The sequence below is a fragment of the Dermacentor silvarum genome, chromosome 2, assembly GCF_013339745.2.
Source record: "Dermacentor silvarum isolate Dsil-2018 chromosome 2, BIME_Dsil_1.4, whole genome shotgun sequence".
In the NCBI taxonomy this organism is placed as follows: domain Eukaryota; kingdom Metazoa; phylum Arthropoda; class Arachnida; order Ixodida; family Ixodidae; genus Dermacentor; species Dermacentor silvarum.
This window is the reverse complement of record NC_051155.1, coordinates 169,579,525-169,592,118: the sequence shown is the minus strand read 5'-3', so window position 1 is coordinate 169,592,118 and position 12,594 is coordinate 169,579,525. Positions and strand designations below refer to the sequence as shown.

Below are 12,594 nucleotides of genomic sequence, written 5' to 3'. Positions count from 1 at the left end.
TAAAATGCGTGAAATGCACGGCCGTCTTGGCTAAAGCTCTTAGAATACGCTCGTTCTGCGGCCTCTGCTCAGCAGACAATGAAATGCGCACTTGAACGCATTGTACTTACTAATGAGAATGGCGCTAGAGAAATAGTTCTAATTAAAAATTATCGCACCGTGCAAGTAATGAAAATGTCATTGAAGTAATATTATTGAAAATATTATGCGGGCAGCATTGTAACATTGTTGTGTATATACTGATGAGTATAGACGTGGAAACGTTTTTTTCTTGGCGGAGCTTGTTTGTGTATAAATGCGCCCTGTGCGGTCAGCCTTGGGTAAGCCGTGGTCCCATTCAGTTCGCTCTGTTTGTCGCGTCATGCGGTCGATTTGCAAGCCACTGACGTGTTGCAGCGTAAAGTTGTTAGACCTATAAGCTTCTGCTGTTTGTTTCTACTGCGTGTTTCTACTGTACCTGAATTCGTCGCTGTTATCGACGCCAAAGAAACCAAACGCAAGTATTTTTTTGTACGCCGTACTTCAAATTGGTTTTTACGAAGGGCCGTTTATTTGCGTTCAGGAAATTATTATGTCAATTGAAGGGGCCATAAACTACAGTTCGAAGTCAGACCAGGGTGTCTCAGAACACGCTGAGGCCTCAGAGAAAGCTCATTGATGATGGCTATTCATGCGCAGCGTGCTGGAAGACCACAGAATCCATTGAGGACGTTTTGTTAATAAGTCTCTGAATCAGTTCCCAGCTAAATCATGATAGATTTACCCTCTCGGAGGCCTTGGGCTTTCGGTAACCAGTGGAAGGGCTAATATTCTATGGTAGAGAATAGTCAAAAATGGATGGAAGATTGGTGGCAACGTACAACGAAAGCAGCACTAATTTATGAGGCAATAAATAGAGTATAAGATTGAACGATTTGTTCACATTGACCAAGGATTTTTAAGCTGTTCTAAAATGACATTTCTGATTTTTCAGTTTCAGTTCCGTATCCTCTGGGGCGTTTGTGTCGTGACGTCAGGACACTGATAGTGGTCACGTGGGAGGGAGACAGCACAATGCTTCAAAACTTGATCCAGTAGTACTGACAGCAGCGGAACCCAGAGCCTACATCAACTTCGTAAAGGCCTTTATTTACTGCCGCACATTTACTGAAGGGGGGGGGGGGGGGGGGCGCTCCGGCTCAAAGGCCGATGGGGCGTGGCTACAGCGAACACGATCTGGTCGCGCAGTTGGGCGAAGTGTCAACACCTGAAGCATATTTCTTATGCCGTGTCGGCGTCCCATTTCAAGAACAGGGTGGCGCAACTGCACGCTCACGTTCCTTCAACCAGAGTGGCGCCAGTTGCTCCATCTGATCAAGCGCATCACTCACCACGGCGGAGGAGCAGGATTACGAACGGCCGGAGCACTGGCGCAAGCTATACTCACCTCCAAGGCTTCAAGCTAATTTAACTTCAACTTGAAAAGCTGGACCACATCCTCCATGAGGTTATGCGAACGGCGACTAGATTACTTAAACACGCTCGTGTAAAAGAGCTCTACCGACAATTTGGAATCGCTAAACTGTACGACATCATTCAGGGTTGAACAGAGGGCCACAGCATCGAAATTTCTCCAGGACCAGCCGAGCACTCCTCGCTCTCTACGGGTTGAACGTGGCTGTCTGCCGAGCGGCGAAGTTTCTCTCCGACTCCGCTACCACCATGGCAAGACGTCTAGCTGGGATGTCACAAGCCGTTAACTGGACGACAGCGACGTAAAGACCACAGAGAAGTACGAAGAGATCGAGCCACGAAGGTTGACCGAGACCCTGGGGTGGTATTTACTGACGCGTCCTGGGACCCCAAGTTCCACATATCTACGCTGGCCTTTGTGACTCCATTTGGTGCCGACATGCAGCTATGGCGTACACCACCGCACACAGCGACAGGATCTCGAACTGCAGCCAGTGTACCGGATCTTCAAAGCGCTTCTATCCCTCGCAGAATATCAGCCGCAAGATATACGGCGGTAGTGTAGAGTCTGCGCGGACTGTGAAAGCTTTGACTGGCCCGCCAGTTCAGCACTCATAGTCGCATTACATAAAGCTTCTGGCTGCAGCCTTGCAAGACTGGCACACTATCGAGGTGCTGGTGGATTAGGTCCCCGGGAACGCGCTTGGCGCTGGAAACGCTGCTGCCTGTGGTGCAGCGAGTTCGCTTCTTAGACTCCGCTCGCTAGACCAGGACCTCCTGATTTCTATCACTCCTCAACAGGTGGACCACATGGAGGCTGGACTGCAGAGCCAATATTGTTATTGATGAACCCTATGCTTCCTTCCCATCCCTATATTAAGACCTCGGGCCATGTTGTACTGAAAAAGAGGTATCCATCCATCAACTTGGCCCAGCTCGCCCAGTCGCTTGCTATGCTGCTGCATAGAATAGCAGATAAACTATTGTGCGGGCGCCTATGAAGCAGCATAGCAGACGACCGATTCAGCCAGAGCGATTACCGAAACTTCAAGATGTCCTGCTCCCATATGACCACCTTCTGTGTCATGGTGTTACCACACATGCATGCAATGTCTTGTTAGCTCACTTCCACGCGTTTGGCATATCTGGTATCTGGGTATCTTGTAACAGCTTGTATAAAAAAAGGCCCTTTCACGCCTCAAAACGTCGTAGTGGGTCACAAGATGTAACAAAATATACGTTCAACAAGACAAGAAGCATGTATTTGTGGCAAAGTAGGAAAAATTAACGGTACGTGCATAATTAGCACCAGTATAGTCGAAAATTAACCACAATCAATCGTACCCCTGTAAAGGGTGCACCGCCGTATATATAGACATGTTGAGGCAAAGCCACCGTACACAACAAATTTTGGGAAATGGACGAGTTCGCTTGGACTAATTAGCGCTCGCGGGAGGCAACAGCGTCCGGAATGTGGCTTCAGCGGGGCTCGAAGAAGCGAAAGTTAGTCGTAGAGTAACTAATCAACGGTACGCCCGTAACAATAGCCAATATAGTCGAAAATTGCCCGCATTGCGCCATGACCCTGTAAAGGGTGCACCACCGTAAGTACAGACATGCTTAGGCAAAGCCACCGTGGGGCACCTTTTTTTTTTTTTTTTTTTTCAAGTGGAACGAGTTCGCTTGTTCAAAGCAGAGCTCACGCGAGGCAATCGTGTCTGGAAGGCAGCTGTGGCGGTACCCCCAACAGGCAAAAATTGGTCTTAGAATAGGCAAAATTAACGCTACAGGTTTAATTAGCGCCAGCATAGTGGAAACTGAACCAATTGCATAACCAAAGTGAGGGAAGTCATGTCACACATTTGACAACTGCATTGTGCCGCAGCAGCCTCTCTACTCGCCTGATTTACCCCCCTGCAACATCTGGCTTAATCTTGCTTCCTTCCTTTTTCTTTTTTTTTATTTTTTTTTCTATTTTTTCTTTCCCCAAATGCAGTCTTGCCCTCCGGGTGCAGCCATTCTGCGATGTCAAGATAATTCAAAAGGAAAAGATGTCGCCGGGAATATCCGCTTAAGATAAAAGGACTTCCATCGGCGCTTCTAGCAATGGAAGAAGAGGTGGACTTAGTGTATTGTGTCTAATTTGGAGTATTTTGAAGATCACCACGGTTTACGTTTCTGGAAATTTTTGAAAAAAAATTCTTAAATCATACTGCGCGAAATTTTGGCACAAACCTGGTATATGCCAAGCAGGTATATAGCTGGCACAATACTTCAAAACCTTTTCGCCTTTTCGAATTGAATTGAATTGAATTCTGGGGTTTTATGGGCCAAAACCACAATTTGATAATTATTAGGCACGCTGTATGTGGGACTCCGGATACATTTCAACCACCAGTGGATCTTCAACATGCCCCCAGTGCACGGGACATGGGCGTTTAGGCGTTTCATCACCTTCGGAATGTGGCCGGGATTCAATCCCGCGCGTCGTGCTTAGCAGCGCAACACCGTAGCTACTGAGCCACCACAGCGGGTTGTCTTTGTCAAAACTTCAGTGGCTTGAAGATTACTGCGCACAAGCGGGGACGCACAAAACCCTTTTTAAACGACAAAAGCACTGCACAGTTAGACGGTTCATCTTCTGATTCGTGAAGCGCTCCCGAAACGACAGGAAAGGAAGTCCACAGGACACGTTCTAATTAGCTAACTAATATTTATTAGAGCACTTACGTAGGAAGCATAAGAAAAACAGACATGTCGCAACATGTTGAAACTTCGTGAAGGAGGGACATGCCTAGTAACCATTCAATTTCTGCGCGGGCTGGTAAGGTGCATATATTCAATTTCATTCATGCCAATGGATGGAGCAGATGGATGCTAACGCAACCATCCCCTTTTCTTCTGATATGGAAGGCCTCAATCAGTTCGCGCGTGAACACGTGTCGAAATTTGTGAAATGTAAGGTAGGCATTGTTTAGCAAATTTCTCTACCCTGCGGTAAAACATATATAGTACACAAAAAGAAATGTTTGAATGCTTAGACACAAAGAACACCAGCGTTCAAGGCACGGAGCAAAGCCTTACTCCCCTTGGCACTCCTTGCAATAAACGTGGTTGCTGGCCACTTGTTGAAGACAGAATGGTTATACGCGCCACCGACAGCAGCTTGCGCGCCAACGGATTGAGACCCTTCATATTAGAAGAAAGGGAGATGGCTGCGTTAGCCAGCCAACCACTGCCATGAATTATCAGTACCTTGGGATAGAAGCAAGAATGCAGACGCTTCTAAAACCGCTTCTTCTCGTTACCCAGTTGCTGGTCTCTGCCTGTCCGTGGAATACTGCCATCATTCAAGAGCCCTTGGATCCGCTGACACCTCTGATCATCGACAAAAGCCTTGACCTTGCCTGAGCAGCCTGCGAATTTCCGGTTCTGGTTTCGCCGCTTCCCAGCGTTGGAAAAATACCAGTGCCCTGTCTCTACAAGACAACTGCATCGACAGGGCCAAGAGCGACACCGCCTTTCAATTGCCTGCCCTCATACGCGCGCGCCAGTGGGCGTGGGAAAACAGCAAGGATGCAGACGCTTCTAAAACCGTTCGTTCTCTTTACCCAAGTTGGTCAAACTTATTCCCTATATTCTAAACGTACAAGTAACCGGTACCTGCGGCTCATCCCATGCCCACTTGTTCTGTCAATACTTGCTGTTGATTGCGTAAATTTAATGATGTTGCTTTTCATGTTGGGGATGTTGAACTCAACCCTGGCGCTCAGGAAAATGCGAACAACGCTAACAGCAAAATATTAGCTGCAATTCAAACGCTCCCAAGTACAATAGTATCACCACACATAGAAGTAATGTCGACCCTTAACGAAGTGAAAGTTAGCAAAACGATCCTTGAGGAACGTGTTTCCTATATTACCGTGAGGCTAGCAGCAGTTGAGAATAAAGTAGACAGGATGGAAGGGCTTCATAATACTCCTGAATTCAGCCGCGTAATTGCGGAAGCTGTTGAAGGCGAGACTACCACAATCCAGTCTCGTCTCGATGGGTGTGAAGACAGGTCACGCCGAGACAATTAAATTTTTATGGACTTGAAGACGAATCAACCGAGACTTGGGCCCAATCCGAGCAAGAGGTGCCATCATTTTTAGCAGATTTCCTTTCCTTGCAGCTGAATAAAGAGGCCATCTCTCAAGTAAATGGATTGGGACCTTTCGTCACAGGCAAATGCCAACCAATAATTGTCAAATTTCTTTCTACCAAGACAAAAGACATCTTATCGCAAACGTCAAAGCTAAAGAAGACCCGCGTTTATGTGTGAGAAAATTTCTGTAAAGCGACCAGACTACTTCGGAAAAACCTTTCAGAATTTGGAAGAAGTACCGGATCCTTTTATAACTTGCGCTACATAACAAACTATATGTCAACTAAAAATGCTATGTTTATTGTTCACGAACTGATTGTGTGTGCGAAATTGAGCCCACCTTGACAACCCTGACAAGTGCCAATTTCGCAGCAGGCTGTTCAAACTCGTCTGTCACTGGTCTTAGGGATCAGCGGCCGTTGACGCAAAGCGTACTCGTGATCTTAGTTTCCTGTTCACGAAGATTAGAAGCCTCTTGAACAAACGCGACGCCCTGTCTTCTCTGATGGACATGTGTGGTGCCGATGTGGTCATGATTACTGAAACTTGGTTGTCAGGCAGAATTGATAATTCTGAACTGTTTGATTGTCAACGGCATTACAATGCTTGTAGGCAAGATCGCTTTGGGCGCTCGAGTGGCGGGATTTTGATCGCCGCTGCGGATGACTTGTGTTCTTACGACCTTTTGATACCCTTTGATCTAGAATTCCTGTGCATGTGTATTATGATAAACCACAAAGACACCGTATTTTGTGTGTGTTACCGACCACCCTTATCAGCAAGCAGTTTTTGTGATTCATGATTGTCTCAACAAAATTGTTCTCAGGTTCCCAAACGCACAATTTTTCTTTTGGGCGATTATAATTTCCCCTGCCATATCATGGACGGAAGCCTACCCTGCTGTTATTTCCCCTTCTTGAGAATCGCTAACTTTCATCGATGTATGTTCAACGTTCAACCTTTGTCAACTTGTGAAAGCAACAACTCTCGTTACAGAATTACCCCCTGCCAATTTACTGGACCTTGTGCTAATAACCTGCCCTAATTCCGTTTCATCTCTCACACTTTTACCTGAACTAAGCGACAATTCATTCATCAACTTCACTATGCCGTCACGTTCACCTCGTCCAGTGAAACATGGTAAAATAAGTCGGGATTAGAAAAAAAAAAGGAAATTATTCTGCAATTAGCACTGAACTAGACGCATTCGCTGACGTATTCTTTCCCAGATTTTTGGAACGCTCGCCACACGATAACTGGTCTCTTTAACAGCAAAAGCTGTATTCGGGTGCGAACCGAAAAACCGTTCGTCCCATAAGCGAACCGAAAAACCGTTCGTCCCATGTTTCGCTAAACGTCTTCATTGGCTGCGCCGTCAGTTGCGTCGTTCTTTACGTCGCACCCAAGCGCGCGCGCCATTGGCAGCGCCGTTAGTGACGTCGTTCTCTGCGTCATACCTGCTCTGCCCGCAACGCCGGCTCCTCGGCTCACAGGTCTCGCATGCGTTCGATATCTCGAGTTAGCTCGGCGTCGTGGTTAGCAGCATCCGCCCGCCATTGGCGCTTGCGTTCAACTAGAAACACAAACATGTAAACAATAATTGAGAAACGCTTCAATACAGCGTCGCGATTAACCCACTGTTAAACACCGGGGCCACACGTTTCAGCTTCGCATCTGTACGGAGTGCTTGGGCAGTGTTTTTTAAAGGCAAATTAAAAGCCTTCACTGAAAAGTACATCCCACGTCGTCGAATAACGTGTACTAAACGTTCACCGTGGTTCAATATTTCATTGAAGTACTTGCTAAACAACAAAAGCGCATATTTTGTCGCTGCAGGTTAACAAACGCTACCGACAGATAGAATGCCTATCATGATGTGGCATCGGAATACAGAAATGCTCTTTTCAGCGTGAAATGCAACTTTTTTCAAGACACCCTGCCTCGATTGCTCATTAGCAAACCAAGCAAGTGCTGGACCATCCTTAATGTGAACCCAAAACAAGGCATCATACTCAAATGTAGCAGCGGTGCTCTGGTTGCACCAAACCAATATTGTCCATTATTTATTAAAGTATTTTCTTTATGTTTCACAACAACTACTACGGCTACCATTACCGACGTACCATCTCTAGACTTTCCATTCATGGATGATATCATCATTGATTGGGAGGGAATTTCCAAACTCATCGATAACGCTAAAATGTCATCCTCCACAGGCGTTGACGGTATTAACAACACGTTGATGAAAAGCACCAATACTTATTCTTCTCTTATGCTATCCGAGATTTTTACCCAATCTTTGCAGACTGGCACGCTCCCCAATCACTGGAAGGTAGGCAAGATGGTTCCAATAAACAAGTATGGTGATGTTCACAGTCCTTTAAATTAGACCAATAGCATTACCATCTATTCCATGCAAATTACTTTATCCTATTATCTATTCTGCCCTCGTCAGTTACCTTGGATCCAATTCATTTTTATAGACAATCAGCATGGTTTTCGAAGAAAATGATCTTTTGAAACGTAGTTAATCGCTTTTACTAATTACCTTTTTGCAGCTCCGGATCATTCCTCCGTCGTTGGTTGCATATTCATTGATTTCGCTATTTCGCTAAAGCATTCGATGTCGTCTTTCATCCTCTTCTGTTTTTTAAACTTAGCGAACTAAACATAAATGATGCCGTTCTAAAATGAATTGAATGCTTTCTGCGTGATCGCACTCTGTACTTGACAGCTAAAGACTATTACTCTAATCTTTCATCAGTAACATCGGGTGTCCCTCAAGGATCTGTACTAGGACCTCTCACCTTCCTAGCCTATAATAATGATCTTCCTGATCTCGTACCATTATCTATCAGGCTGTTCGCTGACGACTGTCCTACACACCGAGAAACTTCTAACCCTTCTGAGACTAATGTTTTTCAGAATGGCATTAAAAGCATTTCTGCATGGTGCGACACTTGGCTCATGAAACTTAATATATCCAAATGCAAATCAATGAAAGTAACGCGTGTTCCTTCCAAAGCTAACCCGTATGCACATGTTCTTGATGGCTCTGCCTTATCATTTGTCTCTGTATATAAGTATCTTGGCGTGCTCATCACCAGTGACCTTTCATTGCGAACGCATATCGAACACGTATCTAACAATGCTAATCGCATGCTTAGTTTCCTTCTCTGTAATTTTTCACTTGATCCGGTTGCTTTAAACCTACTTCTGTATAAAACGGTCGTTCGAACTAAGATGGAATATGCGTCTTCTGTATGGGACCCTAACACAAAGTCATTGATTAATACTTTAGGATCTGTTCGCAATCGTTCAGCTCGTTTTATTTTGACTAACTACTCTCGGCCATCTAGTGTCACACTTATGAAAAGAACACTAGACCTTCTAGATCTTTCCATGTGGCGTCATCTTTTTAGGCTTTCCACTTCTCACAAAATATATTACGCAAACAAATCACTGAACAAAGTCTCTTCACTGCTCCAATTACGTATCAACCCGCATTGATCCTCGATTCAAAGCAAGCATTCCAAGTTGCAGAACTAACCAGTATTTTTATTCTTGCCTCCCCGACACCCGCTCAGACTGGAACCACCTGCCCGCCTGCATCGTCTCCATTCCTGAACCTGAAGCTTTCAAATCTGCGCTTCTTCATCACATATGTTAAAAATTCTCCTTATTTTGGATATGTATAAATAATTACCACTCCTATCTGTAACTTATCAACGGTCCTGATAGTAACCGAATTAGGAAATAAATAAATAAATGACAATGACTATACGTATGTATTTCTTGCGAGCACGTGATAGTGTCGCAACCAGACCCGTAGCCAGGGGAGGCGGGGGGGGGGGACGGGGGGGGGGGGGACGGGGGGGGGGCTAAGGGCCCGCCCCTTCCCCCCCCCCCCCGATATTTTGATCTTTCCGTGCTTTACCAAAAATAATTACTAAAAAGTAGGTGCTTTCCTCAAATATTCAAGGCCTTCAGCAAGTGCCCCCCGACAAAAATTCCTGGCTACGGGCCTGGTTGCAACATAACTGTTTTTCCGTTGTTTACTGTGCCTAGATACACACTGTAGTGAACATAAAAATACAATATTTGGATTTTGCCTCCTCTGAGTTAAACTGCTGAGAAAGTTGGCGCTGCGTTATTCCAGACCACTAGCATAACTCAACAGCCTTATGAACACTCACTGGCGCGTTACTTTATTCGCACCGCATAGGCCACCCATCGTGCACACAACCTTGCTCATTCCAAGAATGTATAACAACGAAACCGTATGCATGAACCACTATGAGAAAATACGTGCGTGCTGGTGAGCACAATTTTCATGGTAACTGGAGAGGCCAAACGAAAACCTTGGCATGCTACCGCAGGTTTACTTAATCACGGGTGATCAAAGCAGAAAAGAAAACGTACATACATGCACTCGCATGCCAATTCAGAAATTGGTTCAACGGTGAGGACAATGAACGAAACAAAGTAGAAAAAGCAGCTTTACGACACCGTCAATAAACAAAAGGATATTCATTACTGCCCCTATCGCTGCAGCAGCGCAAAGCCTGTTCGACATCGGCAAAACTACAGCAACCAATAGCTTAGAATTGTAGGTTAAGACATTTTATAGGAAACCGCAATATATATTTTTGTGCACTATTCTATATTAGCGTTCTTCTAATAAATTTTAATTACAAGTGAACCCGTATCCTGGGCACTTCCCCGTCTGTCGTTTCGTCTTGAGAGCTGTGCAAATCGCAAGATACATACGTACCAACTCGCTATTCAACAATCGTCTCAGCACCATAACAATGTGTACAACATGGTATTGAGCCATCGTGTTATTCATTGCCGTGATCATGGGTGTAAGCCCTACTTTGAAAAAAGCGAAGTGCTGGCTAAACATGGTTCACAGCTAACACGTGAAATCATTGAGGCAGATTTCGTGAGAAAGTTTGATAGCTCGTGTGGAAGTTCTTCTTCGATTGCCCTTTCAACTCGGTAAATAGCATATCTTAACAGGGTTTAAATGGCAAACGTTCAGCGTGTGGCTATCATTACCAGCAGTACGAAATTAGAAATGATGCTCCAGGTTTTTTGCTGATTATTCACATGTCACGTACGGTAGTACCATATATATATATATATATATATATATATATATATATATATATATATATATTTATTTATTTATTTATTTATTTATTTATTTATTTATTTATTTATTTATTTATTTATTCGTTCATGTCTTCATGAATGAACTGCTGCAAGTCAGCGCTGTGTATGCCTCGCTCTTTCGTGTCGCAGTCTGTATTGCGTTGTGCTCTTTTTTTTTTTTTTTCAGTGAATCACCAACACACCCAAGCTGCCAGGCTAACTTGCTAAGTTTTCAATCCTAATGTGCAGTTAGACCCTTATTCGTCCTCGCCCACTAGTGCGCCGTAGTCCTCATGACATGCCTAGCTAGCTAGCTAGCAAATTTCTTGCACCCGCCATGGTGGCGTAGTGGCTTTGGTAATGCTCTGCTAAGCCCGAGGCTGCGGGATCGAATCCCGGCAGCGGCTGCTGCATTTAGATGCATACCAAATGCAAAAAAAAAACAACGTGTACCGTGCATTGGGTGCACGTTAATGAGCCCAAGGTGATCTTAATTAACCCGAAGTCACCTAATACGGCGTGCCTCATACTGCGGCTCTGGCATGTGAAACCCCAGAATTTTATTTTTATTCCTTTGCGTGGCATCTAACTTGACCTTAGACTCCACCCCGATAACTGTAATCTCGGTACATCGCACAAGTGGCGCGTCACTCACCGGATATGACATGTCGGCGGCACCGGCCGGCTGTGAGCTTGTGTCGACACTGATGGTGCCGCGCAGGAACTCCCAGCACTTGAAGTGTTCCCATCGGGATATGTAGGAGCACGACGACGTGCGCGAGCCCTCTTCCTTCTTCATCTCCTTCACGAAGTAGTCGCGCAGTGTCTTGATCTTGTCCTTCACGTTCACCACTGCGAGATGCGTAAAGTAGGGTTAGACCATTCACGGTTACTTAACCCTGCAAACTGTCCCGAATGCCACGACAGAACCCTAGTTATAAAAAAAATGGCAGGATCTATCCCACGAATGAACATCGACGTTAATGTGGTTAGCATTGAAGAAATTTGAGTACACACCGTATTGCCAACACCGAAATGTTGTTGTTGCCTCAAAACATGGCTCGTACCGAAATACCTCGTATGCAGTGTGCATGCGGCCAGACGAAGTCTTCTTCCTCTTCGATCTCCCGCTGCCGCTTGCAGCATTGGCCAGTGTGGCCAATGTGAACGTAATATGGCTGAGCAGGTGATTGTGATGTCTGATGTTAATCGCATTAACGTCCACAGACTCCTTTCTCTTCGAGCTCTCCCTGCTGTTAGCGGTCGTGAGCAACAGTTACCCAAGTTGTCGTCAAAGAGGCTTAATGAAGAGTGGCACATGTCCGACTGCACATACCCAACCGTATGTAGGTATGTGCAGTCGGGCATACCCAGTGACCCAACCGAGACAATAGACCACATACTTTGCGTGTGCCTTCAATATGTGGCCGAGTGAAGGACACTAAATCGTAGTGTTGACTGTTTGGACTCCCGCCCCATTTCGGACGCAAAGGTTTTAGGCGCGTGGAGAAGCATTGATCATGCCCAGCGCACCATAATATCACTTTTGAACTTTATGTGTGAAATGGGCTTAGACGGTCGTCTCTAGGACCTGTGCAGTGTGCAGTGTACGAAATGTGTTTGTGCGATGACGTTTTGTGTGGACAACACTACTCCTGCGTGTAGTGTGCGAAAAGTGCACAACCGCGTATTGGACAACATGTGTAAATAGTAGCTCATTGTACGATATCATAATCACCTGCCACCTACCTCTCCCTGTATCTCCCACTTCCCCTTACCCCAGTGAGGAGTAGCAGGCTAGAGACACGCTCTCCAGGCCGACCTCTCCTCCCTTCTCT

General features: G+C 45.5%; 1 protein-coding gene across 1 annotated transcript in view; it reads right to left on the bottom strand.

Annotated features, from left to right (window-relative positions):
- LOC119440550 (uncharacterized) overlaps positions 1–12,594 on the bottom strand; it is a 38,662-nt gene that overhangs the window by 16,189 nt on the left and 9,879 nt on the right. The window contains exon 2 of the mRNA XM_049661886.1: positions 11,412–11,608. Within this exon, the coding sequence (XP_049517843.1) occupies positions 11,412–11,608 (197 nt within the window). The remainder of the gene's footprint in view (positions 1–11,411; positions 11,609–12,594) is intronic.